This window comes from Artibeus jamaicensis, unplaced genomic scaffold (assembly GCF_021234435.1).
Source record: "Artibeus jamaicensis isolate MK-2021 breed Jamaican fruit bat unplaced genomic scaffold, CSHL_Jam_final contig_196, whole genome shotgun sequence".
NCBI lineage: Eukaryota > Metazoa > Chordata > Mammalia > Chiroptera > Phyllostomidae > Artibeus > Artibeus jamaicensis.
The window spans coordinates 991,362-1,014,524 of NW_026521401.1; the positions used below are offsets into that span (position 1 = coordinate 991,362).

General features: G+C 45.2%; 3 protein-coding genes across 5 annotated transcripts; all 3 read right to left on the reverse strand.

Moving 5' to 3' along the window:
• Positions 1-79: 79 nt before the first annotated feature.
• ZPR1 (ZPR1 zinc finger) lies at positions 80-11,412 on the reverse strand. 3 transcript variants are annotated; one of them, XM_037152872.2, is made up of 14 exons: positions 11,188-11,412; positions 10,850-10,970; positions 10,353-10,460; positions 9,586-9,656; positions 8,691-8,777; positions 8,414-8,536; positions 8,039-8,086; positions 7,807-7,873; positions 7,337-7,407; positions 6,530-6,619; positions 5,944-6,054; positions 5,202-5,288; positions 3,537-3,602; positions 80-692 (listed from the first exon to the last, which is right to left on the reverse strand). In XM_037152872.2, exons 1-14 carry the CDS (start codon positions 11,356-11,358, stop codon positions 558-560), a joined length of 1,356 nt encoding a protein of 451 aa, XP_037008767.1. In that variant the 5' UTR covers positions 11,359-11,412; the 3' UTR covers positions 80-557. The 3 variants fall into 3 exon arrangements, with proteins under 3 accessions (XP_037008767.1, XP_037008766.1, XP_037008768.1); XM_037152871.2 differs by having other exon boundaries at positions 10,353-10,443; positions 10,850-11,011; positions 11,188-11,411; XM_037152873.2 differs by lacking the exon at positions 5,944-6,054 and having other exon boundaries at positions 10,353-10,443; positions 10,850-11,011.
• A 21-nt stretch (positions 11,413-11,433) lies between these two features.
• Positions 11,434-15,314, reverse strand: APOA5 (apolipoprotein A5). The gene is given in 6 exon segments (XM_037152869.2): positions 11,434-13,441; positions 13,443-13,676; positions 13,678-13,823; positions 13,826-14,253; positions 14,782-14,893; positions 15,007-15,314. Coding segments are annotated over 6 exon segments (1,116 nt in total). The 5' UTR covers positions 15,059-15,314; the 3' UTR covers positions 11,434-13,297.
• A 3,279-nt stretch (positions 15,315-18,593) lies between these two features.
• Positions 18,594-18,988, reverse strand: EBPL (EBP like; the record flags this gene model as incomplete). The annotated part of the gene is given in 5 exon segments (XM_037152859.2): positions 18,594-18,677; positions 18,679-18,740; positions 18,743-18,849; positions 18,851-18,927; positions 18,929-18,988. Coding segments are annotated over 5 exon segments (390 nt in total), but the record flags the coding sequence as incomplete, so codon positions are not given.
• Positions 18,989-23,163: the final 4,175 nt, after the last annotated feature.

The following is a 23,163-nucleotide window of genomic DNA, read 5'->3' on the forward strand; positions in this document are numbered from 1 at the left end:
AAAGGCCACATTGAAGAAAAACTTCCCCAGAAGGCTGAATATTACTAGCATATCAAACAAGACAGTGAATTGAGGCCAATGCTATTTAAAAGCCACCATTTTAATGAGAATTTCACCTCTGCAGGACTCCCTCCTCTCAGAACACTCCTCTCATTTTGAAAGTCAGTATTTTTTAATACCCCCAAATTGATACCTACACTCCAGCTGTAGCTGTCCTCCTCCTTCCTCAGCCTCAGAGTTCCAACTCTAGAGGACAGAGCATTGTGTGGACAGAGGGTAAAGACTTGTAAAAAAGTGGTAGTGACATTCCTCATGGTCTGCTTCTGGATCTCTTCCCAAGCTGATTTACAACCTCCACAACAAGGTCAAATAACACAATAGACTTGCACTTGCATCACAAACTGTTTAAAGAGTGTGCCAACATCTCTGATTCAGAGTAGGTGCCCTCCCCAAATGAGCAAGGCCTGGTGGGGTGGACACTCACAGCCTTCTCAAACAGTAACAAATAACCCCGTGCTCTGAGTGGTGTAGGAGGCTGGCCAAGAGACCATCCACTGCTACCGCTGTGGGACCAGGCTTGTCTCATAGCCCTCGGTCCTCATGTCATTGAGCCCCAGCTCCTCATTTTGTTCAAACGTGCGCTCATAATATTCCACCTTCATCTCGGGATCATCTTCAGGTGCATATACGTTCTGTAAGGCAAAGGAGAGATGACCAGTGCCTGTGCCACCATCTTCCCCCTGACCCCCCGCCCAAGCAACTTCCAATTCCCACTTTCTCAAGAACTCAATGAGTTTTTTTTTACTCTAAGCACCACCAATTCCCTTGACTAGGCTCGACCAGTGGGAAGCACAGAGCTCACATGGGTCAGAAGTTGAACCAACCAACCCCAAGCAGAATTAGGAACTGGTCCGCCTAAACTTTCTATCTGCACCTTCTTTTTTTTTTTTGAGGAAGGGTTTGCTCTTGTTTATTGGTGGATGGCTCACTGACTCGGTCTTCCAGAATATTGTCTTGTACTTTTAGAGGAAATGTTTTAGAACAGTGCATGAGATATTAAAAAAAAAATTTTTTCAACAATTTGCTTTATTGTTTAAATTAATTACACTAGATAGAATATGACAAAGGCTGTATCTAAACTTTGTTGATTTTTCTGAAAGGGGAAATAATCAGAGCAGTATCACCCCATTTGCTGTATCAGATTCTTTTGCAAACAGACTTTTAATGCTAGAATATATTAGACCCACTGTGATTTTTTGTTGTTGTTGATCTTTTTTTAAATATATTTTATGTCATTACAGCTGTTCTATTCCCCCCTTCATTCCCCTCCACCCTGCACACCCCTCACCCACCATTCCCCCCCTTTAGTTTATGACAATGTGTCTCAAGTTCTTCAGATTCTATATTTCCCCTACTATTCTTGCCCTCCCCCTGTCTATTTTCTACCTACCATCTATGCTACTTATTTTCTGTACCTTCTCCCCCCTTCTCCTTCTCCCACTCCCCTGTTGCTAACCTTCCATGTGATCTTCATTTCTATGGTTCTGCTCCTGATCTAGCTGTCCTCTTAGTTTGCTTTTGTTTTAGGTGTGGTTCTTAATAACTGAGTTTGATGTCCTTTCACTGTTCATCTTTTTTATCTTCTTTTTCTTAGGTAAGTCCCTTTAACCTTTCATATAATAAGGGCTTGGTGATGATGAACTCCTTGAATTTGACCTTATCTGAAGCACTTTATCTGTCCTTCCATTCTAAATTAAAGTTTTGCTGGATAGAGCAATGTTGGTTGTAGGCCTTTGGATTTCATGACTTGGAATACCTCTTTCCAGCCCCTTCTTGCCTGGAAGGTCTCTTTTGAGAAATCCACTGACAGTCTGATGGGAACTCCTTTGTAGGTGACTATCCCCTTATCTCTTGCAGCTTCTAGGATTCTCTCCTTCATTTTAATGTTGGCTAATGTAATTATGATGTGCCTTGGTGGGTTCCTCCTTGGGTCCATCTTCTTTGGGACTCTCTGAGCTTCCTGGACTTCCTGGAAGTCTATTTCCTTTGCCAGATTGGGGAAGTTCTCCTTTATTATTTGTTCAGATAAGTGTTCCACTGTGGCTGTTCCTCTTCCCCTGCTGGTACCCCTGTAATTTAGATGTTGGGACGTTTAAAGTTGTCCTGAAGGTTCCTACGCCTCTCCTCATTTTTTTTGAGTTCTTGTTTCCTCATCCTTTTCTGTTTGGTCATTTTTTCCCTCCTTCTGGTCCACTCCTTTGATTTGAGTCTCAGTCTCCTTTTCATTACTATTGGTTTCCTGTGTATTTCCATTCATTTTAGTTAGTTTAGCCTTCATATGTTCCTCTAATTTGTGACTAAAATCAACCAGTTCTGTGAGCATCCTGATCACCAGTGTTTTAAACTGTGCATCTGAAACTTTGGCTATTTCTTCATCACTTAGAGTTATCGGCTCTGGGGCTCTGAGTTGTTCTTGAGCCATGTTTTGCTCTTTTCGTGCCTATTATGTACGAGGAGCGGAGCCTTAAGTGTTCACGAGAGTAGGGCCGCCCAGGTCACTGTTTTATGATGCTGTATGTGGGGGTGTGATCAGAGAAGGGCCACTCAGGTCACTGGTTTGTGATGCTGTATGTGGGGGCGGGTCAGAGAGGGACAATGGCAGTCCCCTCTGCTGCTTCCTGCCACTGGGACCTGTGCGGTTGGTCTCACTGCTTGCTCCTTCGCTGGTTTATCTTCACTCGAATGTGTGACCAGGGTCAGCCCTCAGTGGGTCTGCCGCCTTGCGCCCTTCTCCACGCCTGGGATCCGCCCACAGCTGCTGGCGCACCTGGGTCGAGTGCCCAGGTCAGTCCAGTGGATCTTTCCTGCTCAACCCCACTCTGCTGCTGGCTCTGCCCCTCTTACCGGTTTGGCTGAAGGATTCATTGCTGTCAGACTTCCATGTAGTTCAATTTTCTGTGGTTTGGCTGCATTTTTATTACTAAAACTTTGTTGTTTTTAAACTTAATTGTGGGAGAAGGTGCAGCGCTTACACCTACGCCTCCATCTTGGTGGAAATCCCCTGCACCTTCTTACAAAGAGTACAGTAACAGTCTCAGTCATGGACAGACCTTAGAACAGTTTTGCCTGACCCCAAATAACTGCTCAATAAATGTTAACATTATCAATCACCAGAGTATCTCCCCAGTTAGCTTAAAGCCTTTCAATTTTCCTATCTTGGACTCTGGACAAGGCATCATTTCTCCTCACTTCGCAATCAGATATGCAGAATAAAACCTCCATTGCTGAACTTATAGGTGGGGACAAGAACTACACTACAGGAAGAAGGAGCCTAGGAGTATCCTTTTTCTCTCTTGTTATACACTTACGATCCCTCCCACCTTCCCTCCTTTCTCCCTCATGTTCTACTTCTGCTAAGTTCTTTCATACAGAGCAGTACATTTGGAACCAAGTCTCTGTTTCTAAAGAAATGGTATATATTGAAGAAAAGTGAGAAAATATATTTCCATGAAATAATCAGGGAAGGTCCACTGTACCTGCAAGTAGCTGTTTCCTGCTGGATCATTCATAATAAAGTGGGCCTTCATTTTACCCTCAATGATCTGAAAGAGAATACAGTATGTAAATTTTACATAGTAGGAAGACGCTATGTCTGCCAGATGAGAAATCAAGCCAATTTACACTGCAGTGTGCCCAAGTTTCATGAACTGGTAAGAAGAATCTAAAATAAAAACTCTTTGAAATTATTTAAGAAAAAATTTTACATCTCCAATTTTATCTCCCGCTCCAAACAGGCAATCAATTGCCCTTCCTCTATCCCAGCAGGAGACTGAAGGATTCTGTGACATTACCACAACACACTAAGGATCAGGGCCACTGGCCCCAGTTGAGGATAGAGGGAAAGGAATCAAGACAGGAGAGGAAATGAATGTATCCTATTGGACATACACACACACACACACACACGCACACACGCACCAGTCCTCTTCCCACACTCAGCTCTGAGGACACTGTCAGGTAATCTGTCCTCCTCAGACCAGGAAATGGAGCAGCACGGATGGGAACCTGACTAGCCTAAAAAGAAAGACCTAACAACTCTTGCACTGGGGCCACCTCAACAACATGGCCAAGCTAATGAGCCCTGCAATGAGCCCAATGCCAGCAAGATTCACACCCAGTCAGGTTTTTTAGTTGTCTACTTTTAAACAGATGATCAATGATTATTAGAAATCTGAGCAAAGCCCCTAACACAGAAATACAGAAAATTACGTGGGGGGGGGGGGGAGAACTTAGAGGGAATGGAAACAGTGCAAGGAAAATAAAGTGCCAAAAACCAAAATATTAATATTCTCAAAAAAAAGAAATACTACATCTTTATAACAACAGGATGCTATTTTTTAAGAAAGGCAGAGGGAGAGTATTCAAAGACCAAAAAAACTCTTGGAAAATAAAAGTATGTTAGTGGAAATGAAAACTTCAATTGAAGGGTTGGAAAATAAAGCTGAGGTAATCTCCTAAAGTAGAACAAACACAAAGAAACTAAACCAGACAAATAATAAGTCAATTACAGAAGACCAGAAAGTTATTCTAATATTCCAAAACCCAGGGTCTTCAGAGAGAACAGAAAGGAAGCAATTCTCAATAGAATAATTTTTAAAAGCTTCCTGCAACTGAGCCACATGAGTTCCCAGATTCAAAAGACCCACAAAGTACCTAGCACAGTTGCTGAAAACTGACCTCACACCAAAGCACATCCTGAAATTTCACATCACAGTGGGCAAAGAGGTATCACAAGAATAGGTCACATACAAAAGATTAGGAATCAAAATGCCTTAAGACTTTGTGATAGCCAAACTGGAACATGGAAGACAATGTCTTTGATTCTGTTGAAAAATTATTTTCATCCTAGAATTCTATTCTCAGCCATTAATCAATCTCTTATGAGGGTAGAATAAAGAAAATTCCAGACATATAAGGCCTCAGAAATCTTACTTTCCATGCATTGACTCGGGAAGCTACTGGAGAAGAGGCTCCAACAATATAAGGGAAGAAACTGAGAAGGAAGGTGACATAGGACATAGGAAACCAGGAGAATCCCAACATGACAGTTCAGTGTTTAAAAGGAACAAGAAAGGGCATGTAGCTCTTATTCACTGGAGCCCCAGGACCACCCAAGCACTGACCAGCCAAAGTCCCCTTACCTGGTCCACCCTCTGGCTAAACTCCTGCAGTTTGTTCATCTGGCCAGGACTGGAACTGTCACCCAGTGTGAAAGGGTTCTTGGTCACCTGAAACAAATGTCATCCAAACTGCTAGTATATTGGCTCTATGTTTGATAGGTTTGACCATAAACCTGACGGGGGTGGAAGTGAAGCCAACTTCTGGCTAAACTGCAGTTTCTCCATCAGGGAAGCCTGATCTTCATTTATCCCATATAACCTTTCTGACCTAGGCAGCCACTCCTAAGGGCATATGGATTAATCTGCCAAGACAACTAGCAATATGAAACAAACTATAAAAATGCTCTTACAATATGAGCAATAGTCCTAATTTGAAGAAGAAATGTGGAGTACAATTTACAAAGACATAATGCCTAATGATTGAGACTTAAGTGAAATGATTCATCAGGAGAATAAATGTATGGGCTAAGTCAACACACATAAATGTATGTTGGGGAGTTCTAAGCACTGAAAGGATCCTTCTCTCTCACTTTATAGTGAAAATGAAAACCACACAATATCTCTACATTGTGTCAGAGTCAAGGCCTGGGAATCTCTACTCCGAATTTCCCATAAAATTATCTTCATAATCCAAAATAATATTTAAGTCTCTTAAATCAGTGTTAAGGCAAAGAAACCCCACTAACAGCCCCCAAAACTAGGGTGAGGCCTGCTTGCCCTTCCCCATAACCGCACTGCTAAAGCAGCCACGCACTACGCTCACCAGTTCCCGGACGTCTTTCAGCAGCCCTTCCAGTGTGGTGAATTTGCCTCCGAGAACAGCCATTCCCAGTTCAAATTCCAGTTCTGGGATTTCCACACTACATGTCTCAGACTGTGAGATGGAAGGTCAACTTAAGTTTTAAATCAGGAGCTACTAGAGAAAGCTAACCAGAGTCCTCCTGCCAAAGTAGTATTACCAGTGACAATTTGGGGGCAAAGTCAACCACCCCAATTTTCTAAGTTGCTAGTTAAAGCTAGACTCACTCCTATTCATGAGAACCATAGGAATGGAACCAAGCTAATAGAGAGACCCTTGAGTCATGGCTCCAAGCTATCAGGTAGCCTAACATCAGAGGCCAGAGCCAAGAGCCCTTACAGACACTTCGGGTAAAAAGCTGCCAAGTTCATCAGAAAGAGTTTATGGGTTGCCTTCTGAATCTGTACTTTCTGCCATGGATGACCTCTGCTCAAGAAGCCTCAAACCCAAGGGAAGTACCACATCATCCCAGGACAAAATTTAAAAAGATAATTTCCCCTACAGACAAGTCACATGAGGAAGACAGTCATGTTCCCAAGAAAGTCGTTACCTTGAGCAGGTCTCTGGTCATATCTGAGGGGTCTGTGATATGAAGATTGATCCTGGTGCCCAAGGGCTCTACTGCCCCACCAGACTTCACCTGCACAAACAACAGTCACCAGGAGTAGCACAGATGACCCCAATCCTCACTTAGTGCCCAGGAGACCTCAGAGGGTAGGCCTGAACCTCTCATCAGGCCCACGAGTGACTACCATGCACTGAGGCCTTCTAAATCAATAGTAGCAGCAGTCACCCAAATCAAAAACACCAAGAGCTGGCCAGCAGCAAAGTGCCCAATGCCAACAGCCTGCCCGAACTTCCCCCAAGTTGGCAAGGAACTCTGAATTTACCTTTTAAAAAAATGATTATTGGGACTAAAAGGGATTTTCAACTGCATGCAACACATGGATCCCCTTTATAATATTCTGGTTTAAGAATTTAACAGTTTATGCTTGAATACACTCAGGGAAAGGGAATTTACAACCCTCCAAGGCAGCCCAGTTTATTTTGAAAGACTTAAAAATATTACTGAGTCAAAATCTGCCTCCCACACTTTGATCCCTTTGAGGGGTGAATCAAAAAGTGGGTCTCCCTATTCCTTAAAACCAAACTTTAAAATGTATTAAACAAGTTAGGACACCTAACTTTTCTTCTCTAAGCCAATTCCCTGTTTCTTTAATGGCTCCTCACCTACACTACACCTAAGAGAAAGACCCAACCCTCATGTTGCCCCCTCGTCCCAAAGCGGATTTAGGGAGGATGAGAGGCACAGAAGATACCCTCAAGCTAGTCTTCCCAAACAATGGAAGCCACTCACCTCATTGGTCCGATGGCCACAGTACTCGCAGTTGGTAGCCATGATGATAACCTCCTTAAAGTGGGGGATTTCTAGAAGATGGAGTTAAGGGAATCTGCTTCTATGATAGCCATGATAGCAGGACTACCCTCTGGAGAAGAACAAATCCAAAACCCAAACACAATTGCTGGTTCCAGGACTGCAGGAAATAAATCACAAGAAGCCACCTAACTTAATCCTCCAGAAAAGGGCAAGGTCGCCCATGGTATTCCCTGTTCCTAAGTGTTGGCAGACATGGCCCAGTCCACACACAGAAGCCTAGAGACAACAGCCTATTTCTCCCTGTAAACCCAAAGCCAAGGTGCAGTCTCATCAAAGGCTTATCACTCAGAAAACCTGTTTTCCATGAAGTGAGTAGTGCTCTCCAGCCCTAAGATAATCTTTACACCTGAGTCAGATGAGAAGCAACCCAACTGCCTGACAAAAGATACGAACTAGCTTCATGTTGGTCTGAGCTGGAGCATTGCATTCTGGGCAGTTTGTGTTGAACTGTAGCACCTGGAACATAACATGGGGATGAGGGAGTGAGCCCTCCCAGTCTAAAGACATTCAGTTGGTATGCTGGTGGTCGCTCGTGTTGGTGGAGAGGAAGAGAGCCACCGAATAGCATCAGTTTCAGCCCACAACTCTGCTCCTTCCTCCACAGCAGCCAATGTGACTCACTTCATTTCTGAGATCTTCCTCTTCTGGCTTCTCTTCTGGTGTCTCTGCCTGAAGTAGGAGATGCAAATCACATTTTGGCACATATTATCTCAGCCTCCCAACACCCTGCCCTGGAGTGACGGAAAATGCCGTGACTTGCTTCTGTCAGCTGCCATCTCATGAGTTTAACAGAGAAGCCAGAAAACCCCAATCAAGGGAAGAACAGAGCTTAAGATAAGATCGCAGCCAATGCCATCCTTTATTGTAACATTTATCCTAAATCCTCGCCATGAGCTAGATAAAAAACACAACGTGCTGATATACTGTACACAGCGCAGCAGCAGTAAAATGAGTTTCCCCTTGCTCCTCCTCTTCTGGCCTTTTCAGTCCACTCACCTGGAGCCCCAGCATCTCTTCCTGCTGTGGAGTCCGGTTATAATGTGTGATCACCAGGGCATCATCTTTCTGGGGAGCGTGTGGGTTTTCCACAAAGCTGTTCCCTGAGGGATCATCAATGATCTAACAGATAGATGAAGAGTAATCACAAGTCATGTATAGTCCTCCACCTACCATCAGACCACTCAGGCGCCATAGTGGAAAAATCCTAGTCTAAATGGTTTCTCCTCCCCTAAATCTAGGGCCCCTAGACTCCCTATTTAGGAGTCACACTTACCAGCGTGAAAGGAGAGGCCCCATGCTTTAGCTCTTTTAGTTTGACAATGAACTCATCAATTCTTTCAGCTATGGCTTCTTTGTTTGTCTAACATAAACAGAAAGTAAAAGCATCAGCCCTCGTGACAGACCATATGTCTCCACTCCCTGTCAGGCCCTCTATCATCACCGTGCCATAAGTGGGAACAGAGAGACTCAGACTTCACAATAAAATGTGGCATACAGTTTGAAGTTCATGGGTGGTGCCAGGTGAGCCTCATTTTCTCACTCTTTCACCATTTAGCCCAGGTACTCATGCCAGGTTAAATATCAGCATCCCCTCATGGGGCTCCCCAGCCACTTAGGAAGACAGATGACTAAATACGCAATTACATTATTTTTGTCTAAGTACAACACAGTGTCTGGCACAAATAATGCCCCTTTTAAATTACAAAATCGTAAGCAAGTAATTCTGTAACATAACAATATTACCCTCAAGCACACAAGGACATTTTAGGTGAAACGTTCAAATTGCTGTCCATCTCATGCAAGACATTCAAGCACCCTACCAACCACACAAGCAAGCCTTACTTCTTCCGGACCCTATAGATATTGGAACACTCAGAAAGCAGATAAACCCAAAGGGGATTAGGAAAGGCTCTTCAGAAGTAATGTTACATTGCATGTTGGAAATGAGGTCTGATAATACATTGGTGAAAGAGAACTAGAAAGAACACAGGCTGTTCCACATGCAACATCCTGGAAGTTATAATATCACCGTATGCTTCCCCTAAAAGTCCTCCAACATTCAGTCAAAGACAATTTTACATAGAAAGCTAAACTTACTATATGTGTCCATTCAGACACAAATAAGTAATTATTCCTTGAGCTGCTGCAATCACAATATCCCAGCTTACCCTTCGAGTGGGCTGATCCTGCTCCAGGCCAGAGATAGCACGGCTGATCAGTCCCTCAACAGTGGTCAGAGCTGGTGAATAAGAACAAGAGACAGGTAAATCTAGGCTCTGCTATCAGGTGCCTGTATGACCCTGGGTGATTCACTTGAACTACCACTATTTTGCCATGTGCTCCCATGTAAAATACATACCCATGTTTTGGGTCCAAACTTTCAGGAAAAAAAATCTTTTAATTTTTAAATTCAACTTTGTTTATTTATATTTAGAAACAAAATCAATTATTGTATTCCAGGGTACTGTCTTGCATATGGATATCATTATTGCTTTCTAGAGTTAACACCTAACACCTAAATACAAGTAAAAGGATTTAAAACACTTATATAGACATGGAATTCATTCTACCCATGTATAATGCACATCCTTATTTTCCCTCAAAATTGTGGGCAAAAAGGGTGCACATTACACACAGCAAAATACGGTACTTGGGCCTTGCATTCATCTGTAAAATGAGGCTGCACACAAGGTTCCATTCAGCTCTAATAAAGTGATGATAAAACTACGATTAAGAACCTGAATCTTATATCACTATCCACTCTCCCAAGCTGTTTTATCTAAGTTTTCTGCTATTGTTAAAACAATGAAAATCACAATGATTACATGGCCAAACCCATACACAGGCACTAGTCCTGGCCCCAAGGATTTTACAAGAAAGTGAGTAAGACTCCAGCTAGGCATAAAAAGCCCAAATACCCTGATCTTAAACTTACCTCCCTTCTGGCTGAAGGCAGGAATTTCAAAATCTAACTCTGGGATCCTTGTGGTAGCAGAGTCAGTCTTTACCACTTCTCTGTTCATGTCCTGGGCAGAAAGAAAAACTTGCAGTCCAGAGAGGTTAGCAGTACAGCTTCTAGACTGCCCCCCTCCATCACACCCCAGCCCAGCTCTTTCTTCCTCTCTTCTCTTAAGGGCCCAGGCTACCCCTGCAGAACAGTGCCTGTGATGTGAGCAAAGCTGCCCAAATGGTAAGAGTACTCGAAATTCCTATCAGCTACTACTCATTTGATACCCCTCACAGAATTTAAAAAGCTCTTCCACAAGTCTCACCTGATCAGTTGACAGCACCCAAACCATTTTATTAAGGAGAAAATGAGGCCTGGACACTTGGGGGCATTTATCCCAAGTCCAACCACCTGAACCCGAGCTCTGGCTCCAACCCCCAAGCCTTCTCTAGGACAGTAAGGTACCTGCTCTGGACTCCTCTCACCTCCGGGGCCCTGACAGTCAAAGTGTAGCGTATTCCCTGGTCCTGGATCCTGCCTGCCGACTGGATCTCCGTGTTGTTCCAGCCACAGTGCTCGCAGGAAAAGGAGCTGACGATTATTTCTCTGAAGAAAGGAATCTTGGTGAGCAGGAGGCGCGTCATGCCCTGGGGAAGCAGAAAGCTAAATAAAGTACCAATAAAACCTAGTTCTCCGCCTAAGGGTCCCCAGGGTGCCTCAACTCCGGGTCCCCAACCAGGCCCACTAAGGGAGGTCGCCAACCCCCACTTCTCACCTCTTCGGCCCAAGCCTACCCCACCGCGCGGCCGCGCCCCCATCTCACATTGCGGTAACAGTTCATGCACAGCGACTCAATCTCGGTGGGCTGCTGCTCCTCGTCCTCGGCGCTGATAGGCCGGAACAGGCGTCCCGGGACCGGAGCCCGGGCCGGGGTAGGCGAAGGGGTGGCAGCAACCGCTGGGAGACCGGTCTCCACAGCCCCACTGGCCGACATGACCACCACGCTGAGTTTAATCCGCCAGTTCCGGCTTCCTCTCCTCTGGTGGCCACACCCCTTCCTCTAGCACTTCCGCCTGCTGCTACACTCCCCTCCCCCCCCTTCCTTAAAGAGGCCGCAGGCTGTGGACCCTTAACAGAGCAAAGTTTCTAGAGATCCTAAGTTCCACAGCCGGATTCAGGTTTTGCCTCCATCTCAATTCAGGCGTCACTCCCCCGAAGACGTCCTCCCAGACCCAGGGCAGTGCTTTGCTCTTTCGCAATATCTCCAAAGCACAGGGTTCCAAGTATTGCCCATAAGTCTGATTACAAGACCCTTGACATCAAGAGGCTACGTTTGCCCATCGGTATCTCTGCGTTTGCCCATCGCTCTCACCTGGGCTTCCTTTCTTCCACTTTGGGACCAGACTCTGCTTCCACTCTAGTCTTTCAGTCTCTCAATCATGTTCTCCCTTTCTGTTTTTCCCACTCCCTATTTCTATCCTCAAAAACACCTGCCCAAATTCCATCCTCAAGTACACAACCCTCAGTTTTACTCACACCCCTTCATCCCCATCACCTCTAATCCCAGCTGACCCACACCTCTCAGCTTCCTAACAATAAAAACACCTTTTTTTTGGGGGGGGGGAGTGTTTTCCTTTCCAGCACCTCCTCTCCCTGGGTACTTCTCTCTCAGTTCTGTTGCTAAATGTAGAGTGTCAGGGTAGATATTCAGCCTGGGGGTATGATAAAGCCAGATTCACATGGGTTCTGTGTTATGAGGAAGTGTGGAGGTGCTGAGAACCCTGTGCAGGATGGACTGAGCTGGGAGGAAAGGGTGCTGGACAAGACATTAGAAGAGTGATGGAGATGATGTGCTTACCCTTTCCACTCTCTCACCCCCAGTTTAGAGTTCCCAGATGATCCATAAGGAGCTTCATTGCTTCTAAGTGAATCTGTATGTGGGGACTGCGGAGTTTAAGAGTTTGGAAGTACTAAAAAGAGGGTCAGTGTCATAAAAAGGGACCATTCAAAATCTGGAACAGCAAGAGCAAAAGGGAGAGGCCACCTCTGGAGCCAGCACTTCATGCACACCATCCAGTGGTGAGCAGGCATTACAGTGAGGGACTGGGGTGTCTGATGGTCATGATTTGGGGATAGTGGTAAGGGCACTGCTTTCAGATATGGTTCAAATGAGTGTCACACCAGGCAAATAAGCTTCTATTACAAGCCCTGTTTCATTTGAGTCAGAAGTCTGGACTTCAGTCTGAGAGTCAGGAGGGAGGGGCCAGGGAGGGGCACAGAGTATGCTCCCCAGAGAGTTTAAGAAGCCTCCACAGTTTGGAGGGCTTTGGTAGGCTGTTTAAATGTAGAGCTGTGTAAGAAATACGGGCTCTGCTCCCTCCCATTAAAACTCCTACCATTTGTACCCTTCAGCTTCAGGCCTGCAGGATTATACGCACACATAATCACATGCACTCCTCATCACATTTCCTTCCTTTCTCCCTTTTCTCCCCCAACAGAAGCTGTCACAGCAGCCCTGGAGAGAAAAGAGCAGCTTTCTGGGGACCGCCTAGTAGTGGCCACCAGGGGGCCAAAAGTGATCACTGTCAAGCCCTGACATGAAGAAGCACAGGGTTGCACATAATTACCCACTCATGGTGTGCCTTTCTTCCTCCCTAATTCCACCTTCACAGAATGGAGTAATTCATGAAGCTTTCCAAATGAGCACGGGAAGCCGGCTTGCAAATCCTGGTGAGTGTAATGCACTCAGATTGGGGAGTCGCAGAAGGCTAGCCATGCGGGGACAACAGCCCCTTCAGTGGCCTCACCTACACTGTGCAGGGCCCTCTACCCTCTGTCCAACAGGCCACTAGCAAGGACTGAACCATGCTTGGGGCTCAGGTCCTGGGCTCTCCAAATAAGGAGCTGGGAAGTGGGCCTCGGCATACAGACCCTCATGGTTCCCCTAGATGACGGAGATCATGGTCATGAAGGCTGTAGTTTATGTCTTCCCATAGGTCATCTAGACGGGCTTGCAGCTTGCTCCGGGCCTTACTGCTGTCAGCTTTGAGGAACTCGGGGGCAAAGGTGCTGTGACCATGTAGGGGGTGGCTCCAACTGCTGCTGGACCTCCTCCGTCTCCTGGTCAATCGCACAGGTGAAGGCAATGATCTGTTGGAAGGTGTCGTGGCGGAAAGCCTGGAGTTGCTGGTGCACCTTCTAGGACAGCACCTGGGCATCCAGGTTGGTCCCTTCCTCCATGCTGCTCACTCTGGCGCGGGCAAAGGCGCTGAGCTCTTCGCGCAGATGGTCCCAGTTATGTTAAATGCGTTCGTTCGTGCAGGGCCTTGGCCTTGAGCGTGAGATTGCGTGAAAGCACGTGCACACAGCGGCTAAGGCGCGCCGGGCTGGCAGCGGCATGTGTGGCCTTGCTGTGTTGCAGCTCTGGCACGTGGTGCTGGATGCCAGTCACCAGACGATCGCATATGGGTGTAACAATGCCTTGGTGCGGCCAGTGTGGTGCACTACACGATTCTGCAGTTCCCCAACCAGGCCCTGCACCTCATCCACACCCCCCAGCAGCTGGGCCTTGGTATCCTCTCTGACCATGTGCAACTGCTCCTGCAGCTCCTGTACCCGCAGGGTCACCTGCTCCATTAGGTCTGTGGTGTAGGGCTTCAGCTTCTGCCGCAGAGCCTCCAGGTTCCAGCCTACATGCTGGTGCACCTCAGCCATGTAGGGCTCCAGGAATGCTCTCACCTTCTCCAGCTTCTCCTGCAGCTGCTGCCGGATTCCCTCCAGGTTGGATGGAATCCTGGGAGGCTCCTTCCCCTGCGCACTCAGAGGACCTAGCTTTTCCAGGAACTTGTCCATATTGTTGAGGTCTCGCTCAAGACTGTCTTTCGGGCTTCTGAGAAAGAGGTCAGAAATCCAGGCTGTCAGACTGCTAGCCCCCATCATCTGCTTTGCCCCCCAAAGACATCACTCACTGATTATCTGTGGAAACCAAGGATGTAGGGAGATGATACCAGAGGATGCTAGTCCTAGCCTCGGCCCAACTGCACGACCTCAAACAGTAAGGAAAACATGGCACATGCAAGTCCAGACCAACACAGTCCAAGGAAGGACATATGCACCTGGAGTGTCCTACAATTTTTTTATTCTAGGGGACAGGGTAAAGGGTCTTCTCCACTGCTCCCAGATCCCACACCTCAAGACGAACAGCTGAAGCGAGGTCAAAGCAGGTTGTGGGGATACTGCCGGCAGAGGGCGCAGCACGGCCCTGGAAAGCCAGGAAAGCAGCAGAAACGACACAGATTGATTCCTCTGCCCCAGTGCAGACAGTGGGGAGTGGGGAGTGAGGAGTCAGAGGCAGAGCAACACCCCACAGCATGCGAGCCTCCTCTTTTCGCCTGCACCTCTCGCCCTGGCCACTCACACGTGCTCCCGTGCCAGCTTCTGCTGCTGGGCCTGCTCCACCCTGCCTTTGTCCCCAGTGCTCTGGCTGTAGGCATCCCAGAAGCCTTTCCATGCCTGGGCCAACGAGAGTGCTGCGGAAAGGGACGGGGTGATTAGGGGCTTGGGTCCTCCATCAGGGTAGGCTGCCCACTCAGTCCAGCCTCTACCCTCACCTCCACATTGAAGTCAAGAGTTGGAGACCCACCTGAGAGGAGCACCAGAGCCCTAGTCAGAATCGCAGCCGTGCCTGCTATCATCTACTCTAAGAAGGAAGGTGAATGGAGGCCTGGGTCAGATGAAGAAGCAAAAGAGACTTGACCCAGGGGACCCTGCTCCAGGGACAACCTACTCAAAATCTGTGAACACTTCATTGGGGTGTAGGGAGCACAGCACTGTTGGGGCTCAAGAGGACTGACCTGGGTGAGTGTGGCTGTGAAGAAAAAGGCATCTTTGTGGGATGGGGAGGGCTCCTTTTTCACCTCAGTCGCATTACATGGAGTGTGGAGCTCAAACTACTTTGTAAAGGTTCCCCCACCATCACCCTCCCCGACCCCAATAGAGCCTTGGTATCCTCTCTGACCTAGGAGAGGTCAGAGCTCCCTAGGCCACATCTACCCCCAAACCCTTTTTCCTCTATCTTCCTGCCTCCCATTTCATGGCTGGGAAAACTGAGATTCCCCCGAGGGGGAAGAAGCAACTCAGCCAAAATGCTCCATGAGGATGCTCTGAGCTCCCACCGCCTCTCCCTGCTGAGACCCCTGCCGTTCCTGACCATAGGACTCCCTCTGTCCCAGCAGCTCACCTGCTCAGTCTGGGCACAGAGAGCAGGCATTTCACTTTATACTACAGGGGCCTGGGCCTCTGGCAACAAGTGCTTTGAGTAAATACCAGGTGGTGCTTCAAAGAAGAATGACCTCAGCTGCTTCCCAGTGCGCAACTCCTGCCCTTTCCTGGCACCCATGGGGTTAATGAGTGCCTTCCTATCAGGGGGCTGTCGCAGCAGAAAAGGGCTTCCTATTAGGGGGTGGGGCTAAACTCCTCACCCAGTTCACCCCAAACCCTATGACCGTCAACCTTCACACTCACCTGATAGCTGGCCCACCAGTAGATACAAGCCTGTTTGTCAGCTGAGGGCCCCACTCTTACTCAACTACCCAGAGACACTGTGCCCCCAACCAGACAGGGACAGTGTCCAGCTGCCTGCCTGGCCCTGAGCAGCCCTTGGCAGCTCCACTAGAGGCTACTCAGGCAGAATGGGAGAGTTAGCATTTACAGGGTTAAAGACTCTCCCACATCCCCTTATGAACTAATCCTAGAACAAGCAGGAAGGCAGATGGGGTAAAGACCGAGGTGCTGAGAGGAATCTGGACCAGGGTCCCAGACCAAAGAATTAGGGTAAGAGTAGGATCGTCCTCATGGAGAAAGGCTGGACAGGACCTCTGAAGAGGGGAAGCCAAAAAGTCCAGATCTTTCTCTGATGACATGCCCACTCCATATACTAAAACACACACATTGAAAGACTGATTTTTGCTCCTAAATGTATCTTCAGTAGCTCTCCTACCCCTATTTCCACCACCAGTCACATTACAGCCCCACTCATCTCTCACCTTGATTGCATTCATAGCCTCCAAGGGGTCTGTCTCCCGCAGTCCTGCCTATTCAGTCTAGACTTTGCTGTGGCTCATCCCAACCCACTTCCTTTCTGATGTCCCGCCACACAAAACCCTTGACATTCTTTGAGCACACCCTCTCTTTCAGAACTCTAAGCCTTTGTACATGATGTTGCTCTGTGAAATGTTCTATTTCTTGGTGAACTTAAATTCATTTTTTTAGATTTAGTTTGTATTGCTTAGCATTAGGCTCAGCTGCAAGTGACAAAAAAGGGGGAGGTAAGTGGGAGAGAATAGCCTAAACAAAATGGAATTGTATTTCTCATTTAAACACAAGCCAACCAGCAGGGCTCCTTCTGTCTTATTGCACTATCGTCTATAAGAGCTCATGTCCAAGTTGCAGCTGTTCCAGCTCCAGCCATCAACTCCCATCTCTCAGAAAGAAGGAAAAGAAGGGCATATTTACTCCCTTTAACAGCATATCCCAGAAATTTCTCATAACACTTTTACTGACATCCCATTGTCCAAAATGTAGTCATATGGCTGCACTTAGCTGGAAAGGAGGCTGGAAAATGTAGTCTTTATTCTGGATGACTATATTCCCAGCTTGAAAAGAGCTATGTTACTCCAGAAGAAGAGAGAGGATATGGGGTGAACAATAGTAGGGTGTTCTGCATATCTCCAACATTACTCTGAATGCCTTCTACTGCCTTCACCCTTCTCTGCTCTGGGCACAGACTGATTCCATATTAATCAGTCTTCTTTACAGGTAGGCTAAGGGCTACAGTAATTATGTGAGCTTCCCATTTGTATCCCCTTACAGGTGAGCTTTTGAATGACTCCTTCTAGTACTGGAGATGCCACACCTCCAGCCCTTCCAACAGTTTTTTTTTAGAAACCCTTTAATTTTCTTTTGAAGCCTTTCACACTTGAAGTTCATAGAGCAGCTTCTGGTTTTCTGACAGAAGGAGGATTAATACAATAAGGAGATACAATACACACTCATGCTTCCGTAGCTGATGACATCTTATAGTTTAAGGGTTCTTTGTTTTTAAATCAATATTTACTTTCAATTAGTTGACATACAATATTATACTAGTTTCAAGGGTACACCCCAGTGACTAGGCATTATATAACTTAGTAAGTGATCATCCCAATAAATCTCATACTCATCCGACACCATATGTAGTTATTAGAATACTATTGACTATATTCCCTATGCTGTACTTTACATCATCATGACTGTTCTGTAGCTACCCACTTGTACTTCTTAATCCCTTCAGCTTTTTCACTCATCCCAACTCCCTTTCCATCTGGCAAATGTCAAAATGTTCTCTGTATCTATGAGTCTGTTTCTGTTCTGTTTGTTCATTTATTTTCATTTTTAGATTCAATTGTTGATAGATATGTATTTCTTGACACTTTATTGTTCATATTTTTTATACTCTTCTTCTTAAAAAAGACCCTTTAACGTTTTATGTAATTCTGGTCTGGTGGTGATAAATCCTTGAATTTTTTTTCTTGTCTGGGAAGCTCTTAATATGTCTTTCAATTCTAAACAATAGCTTCGCTGGGTAAAGTCATTTTATTTGTAGGTCCCTGCTTTTCATCACTTGGAATATTTCTTGCCAATCCCTTCTTGCCTGCAAAGTTTCTGTTGAGAAATCAGCTGACTAGCTTATGGAAGCCCGAACTACTTTTCTCTTGTTGCTTTTAAGATTCACTTTGTCTTTATTTTAACCTTTGGCATTTTAATTATGCTGTGTCTTGGTGCGGGCCTTTTCTTGTTCATCTTGTTTGGGATCCTCTGCACTTCCTGGACTCACATGTCTATTTCCTTTAACAGGCTAGGGAAGTTTTCTGTCATTATTGTTTTATTTTAATTAATTAATTGTGATCATTTGCTATATTAATATAGAGCAATTAATCTTAGCCATAAGAAATTATAATTAGCTATGTGATTGTTACAAGTTAAAATTTATTCTGTTTCCTATATTGCCATTTAATTAGAAAAATAAATTAAAAAACCCTTGCCACCTTACAATCAATTTGAAGTAGGTTGTTTAGGAATAACAATATAAAAGAAAGTATAGACTGGAATGTATATTCCAAACAAAAAGGTTTGATCCATTTTGGCTCATAAAGCAAGAAAATAATGTTTATGATTTTGAAAATATTTTTCCTAAAGCTGGAACTTTTTCCCTAAGTTGGTTCCTTTGTGATATATTTTCTTGAGTTCTACCCTTAACTGCACACTAACAGCCCCATGGTATCAGAACTCATGTACTATTGAAAAATAGCAAATAGACCCAAAAGTAGAGCCAATTTTGGTGTTGAAGTTGGGGCTTCACTTAAGCCAGTCCAGGAAGCAGGTCATCCACCCACCATACAATTCACATACAGAGAGAATAATCTGTGTGAAATGCCAGTAATATTTCTTTGACTATGGTGTGAATGAGGACCAATGCCAGAGACCCATCCAGGATAACAGTTGGAATTTCCAAAGACACAATGATTGATTGGGTCAAAATTAAGCCATCTTGCATCAGCTTTGCCATATTCGTTCCCAGTGTGAAGTGCACCGAGGCATCATAGCAGAGCCAGGTGAGCAACCCGCAGTCTGCTGCCGTCCATTCCTGTCCCTGAGGCAGACCCAGCCCACAGCCCACACCCAGCTGAGCAGTGCACAGTGGCAGCAAGCCACCTGTGGTGGTCTCCCCCAGCTCCAGCCTTGCACCTATGCTTCCTTTTTACCAATGCCAGAGGCTCATACTGCCTCCATCATCATTTTTTTTTAAATAGGTTTTTAAGTTCTTGCTCTTCCTCTTCTCCTTTCAGCACCACCATGATGTGAATGTTCATACATTTGACATTGTTCCAGAGGCTCCTTACACTATCCTCACTTTTTAAAATTCTTTCTTATTTTGTTCTGATTGGATATTTTTTTGCTTTCTTATATTCCAAGTTGCTGTTTTGATTCTGAGCTTCTTCTACTCTACTATTGATTCCCTGTAAATTATTTTTCATTACAGTTTGTGTATCCTTCATTTCTGACTGTTTTTTTTTATGGTTTTCATGTCTTTTTTTTTATGCTGCTGATCTTCTTTCTAAGTTCATCTATCTCTCCTAAGTTCATTAAGCATCCTTATAAGCACTGTTTTAAACTCTGCATCTAGTAGGTTGCTTGTCTCCATTTTGTTTAATTTATTTTCTGGAGATTTGTTCTGTTCTTTCATTTGGGACATATTTCTTTGTCTCCTGATTTTGAAAGTCTCCCTGTATTTATTTCTATGTATTAGGCAGAGATACTACACCTCCCAGGCTTCGTAGAGTGATTTAATGTGGTAGGTGTCCTGTAGGGTTCAGTAACACAGTCTCTCCATTCACCCGAGCTAGACATTCCAGGTGCGCTGCACCCACCACCACCATGGATTGTGTACACCTTCCTATTGTAGTTGAGCCTCGATTGCTGTTGGCACATCAGTGGGTGGATTTACCCCAAGGGCTATCAGCTGCACGGACTGGCTACATCCATGGTGGAGCATCAGCTGTGCAGGGGCCCACCCCACGGGTCAGGACTTACTTCAGTGGGGCTCTGGTGCTGCTGAATCTGCTCCTTGAGTGTGTTGCTTCTAGAGGTGTTTGGGTGGTGCTTAGATATGATGTAAAGCTGTCCACTGGATGTGCTAGCTCTGGGGCCTTCTAGGAGGTGCAGGCCAAGGTCAGCCACTGCTTGTGTTCTCCCTGGGGCTACCCAGCCAGAGATACAGAGTGATCTGCAGATGGCTGCTGCTTGAGCTGGGCTCGGAAGTGCCCAGGAGAGGCCAAGCTGTGAACCAAGGCTGGCTGCTGCTACTATTAGGTCTGGGGCCACTTAGCAAGAGGTATGGGTCATGCTGAGGTTAGATGTTGCTTATTTGAAAGATTTTAGGAAAGTCCGAGTCATGAGCCAAAACAGGCCATTCTTATGGAAAGATACTGGAAATAGCTTGGGTGGGCTCACAAGTTGAATGGGGCAGGGTTTCAGGGAGTCACCAGGGTTAGAGAACAGTGTAAGCCAGGTTGATGGAGACTCAGATATGGCTCCCACCTGCTGGCTCTGTGGCTCTGTGGTTCTGTGGCTCTGTGGGTGGAGGGTTCAGAAAAGTAACAATGACCTCTACCTACACTTTTGTCTGGCAGAAAGCTGCCCCTCCAGCTCTCACCCCGATGCCAGACACTTCAGTTTCTCCCTGTATGTTCCTGAAAATTTTGAGCTGCTGCCCCATCACTGGAACTTAGAGGGAGTGAGTCTGAGTAAGTCTGTGTGCAGGCCCTTTAATAAGAGAAATTGCCTGGGACTCCAGAAGCCCTCTGTCTCCCTCAGCCACAATCCCTGCTGGTTTTTACAGCCAGAAGTTATGGGGACTTCTCTTCCCAGCACTGGAACCCTGGGCTGGGTGGCCTGATATGAGATTGGGGCCCCTTGTTCCTCAGAGGGAACCTCCATAGTTAAGATATTTCTCCTGATTTTTATCTGTCACACTTGGATGTGGGACCAGCCTGTCCACATCTCTGCCCCTCCTAACAGTGTCAGTGTGGCTTCTTCTGTATATCTTTAGTTGTAGAACTTCTTTCAGCCAGATTTCAGGCAGTTATGAATGATGGTGGTTCTGTAGTTTAGTTGTATTTTTTGTTCGTGGGAGGATGCAAATACCACATTTACCTATGCCACCATCTTGACCAGAAGCCCACTCTACATTCTAGTTTTAGTTTTTTTAATGTTTGAATTGGTTGGCAGTATTTGTATATGTGTATATGTTATGTGCTTTGTGTGTGGCACCATTTGAAATAACTGTATACAGCATGACATTTCATCCTAAATACTCCAACATGTATCTCCTAAGAATAAGGACACTTCTACATAAACACAATACCATTATCACACCTATGAAGATCAAGATAATTCTTTAATATTATCTAATAGGTACTACATATTCAAATTGCCCCAGTTTTTCCAAAATGCCTTTTATAGATGTTTTTTCTTCTTAAATTAAGTATCCAATATTTTTCATCAGGTTGCTATGCCTCTGTTTCTCTTTTCAGTTAGAACAGTACTCCCCAACCCTTGACAATGACTTTTTTTTGAAGAGTCCAGGGGAAACGTCTTATAAAATGTTCTGGATTTGACTGTTTTGTCATCGTTAGATTCAGGATAAACATTTTTGACTCAAGTATTTGGACTGGAAAACAAAATCTGTAAAGGTTTGTACTTACAGAAGAAATATATATGTAGATGGAGTGACATTTTTTAAAATCACTATTTTGGAATCCTCAGGTCATATTTGATTTACTCTAGGATCATGAATGCTAAAACCAGTAGGTGAATAATTATTGGGAAAGGATGCCTCAAACTATCACCCATCAGAACACTTACCAGTTACTAAACTGTACAAGAGTAAAAAGCAATGGAGAAACCTGGTGGATCATTTGTTAAAATGATCACACTTAGCATGACCATCCTTGGCTGGTGTGGGTCAATTGGTTGAAGCATTGTCCAGTAACTGAAGGGTTGCAGATCTGAATCCCAGCCAGGGCACCTACCTCAGTTTCAGGTTTGATCCCTGCCTGGGTGCAGGTGATCCTCAGTCTAGGTACAAAGGTCTGGGCATGTACAGGAGGCAATCAAACCATATTTCTCTGTTATCAATGTTTCTCTCCCTTCCTCTCTCTCTGAAAGCAATGAAAAAAAAATGTCCTCAGGTGAGAATAAAACATAAATAAAACTTAGCCCTGGCTGGTGTGGCTCAGTGGATTGAGTGCTAGCCTGTGAACTGAGGGGTCACTGGTTCAATTCCCCATCAGGGCACATGCCTGGGTTGCAGGCCATGTTCCGGGTTAGGGGTGTGCAAGAGGCAACCAACAGATGTTTCTCTCCCTGCCTTCCTCTCTAAAAATAAATAAATACAATCTTTACAAAAATAAAATAAAATAAAACTTAGAATCACCAAATAGAGGGGCAACCTGAATTTTGTACCTCCAGATGTGATGCAGTATAAGGGGCCACAGCACCTGTGAAGTATTTTGAACCAGATTATTTCCACATGAACTTCTTGGCACTTCCCTTTTCTTCACTATTTCTCTGTTGCTCAGTATCATGGTATTCACAGACAACTGCATGCTTAAAAGAGAGTTACCTATTTAGGCTTTTTTTTAAAATCCAAGAATCGCTAACATAACCTGGATGTAGAGTAAAAAGAATTTTAAAATGTGTATTTATAAAGATTAAAATGTATCTTACTCTCTAATGAAAGGGTAGCAGTAGTTTTACTTTAAACACATAAACAAGTGCACAGATCTCAAATAAGAACTCAATATGCACCAAATGAGAAGGGCTCACAGGCAGTCTTTCTCTTGTTGCGAATATTTTTTAAAGGAACATTAGTGATTCCTCATTCTAAACAGTAAGTACAATTTCTTACAATTTGTTCTCCTTCAGGCTAACATGCCAATAACTCTAGTGTAAATGGTGATGCAGCAGTCTTCCCTCAGTGTGGCAGCAGTTTCTGGCTTCCATCTCAGGACACACCAGCAACATCAGTAGAATGTAGTCACTGGTTATTACAAACCTATTCTAGATGGTTTATGCTTCTTTTTTTAAGTATTTTATTTATTTATTTATTTATTTATCTTTAGAAGGAAGGGAAGGAGAGAGGGAGAGAAATATCAATGTATGGTTGCTTCTCCTGCATCCCCTGCTGGGAATGGGCCCC

Excerpts from the sequence above, each read along its gene's own strand:
- ZPR1 (XM_037152871.2), bottom strand. The coding sequence starts at position 11,358 with ATGTCGGCCAGTGGGGCTGTGGAGACCGGTCTCCCAGCGGTTGCTGCC. Across the intron at positions 11,012-11,187 it reads GCATGAACTGTTACCGCAAT|GGCATGACGCGCCTCCTGCT; the intron begins GTGAGATGGGGG and ends CTGCTTCCCCAG. Across the intron at positions 7,874-8,038 it reads AGGAAGATCTCAGAAATGAA|GTGCTACAGTTCAACACAAA; the intron begins GTGAGTCACATT and ends GTTATGTTCCAG.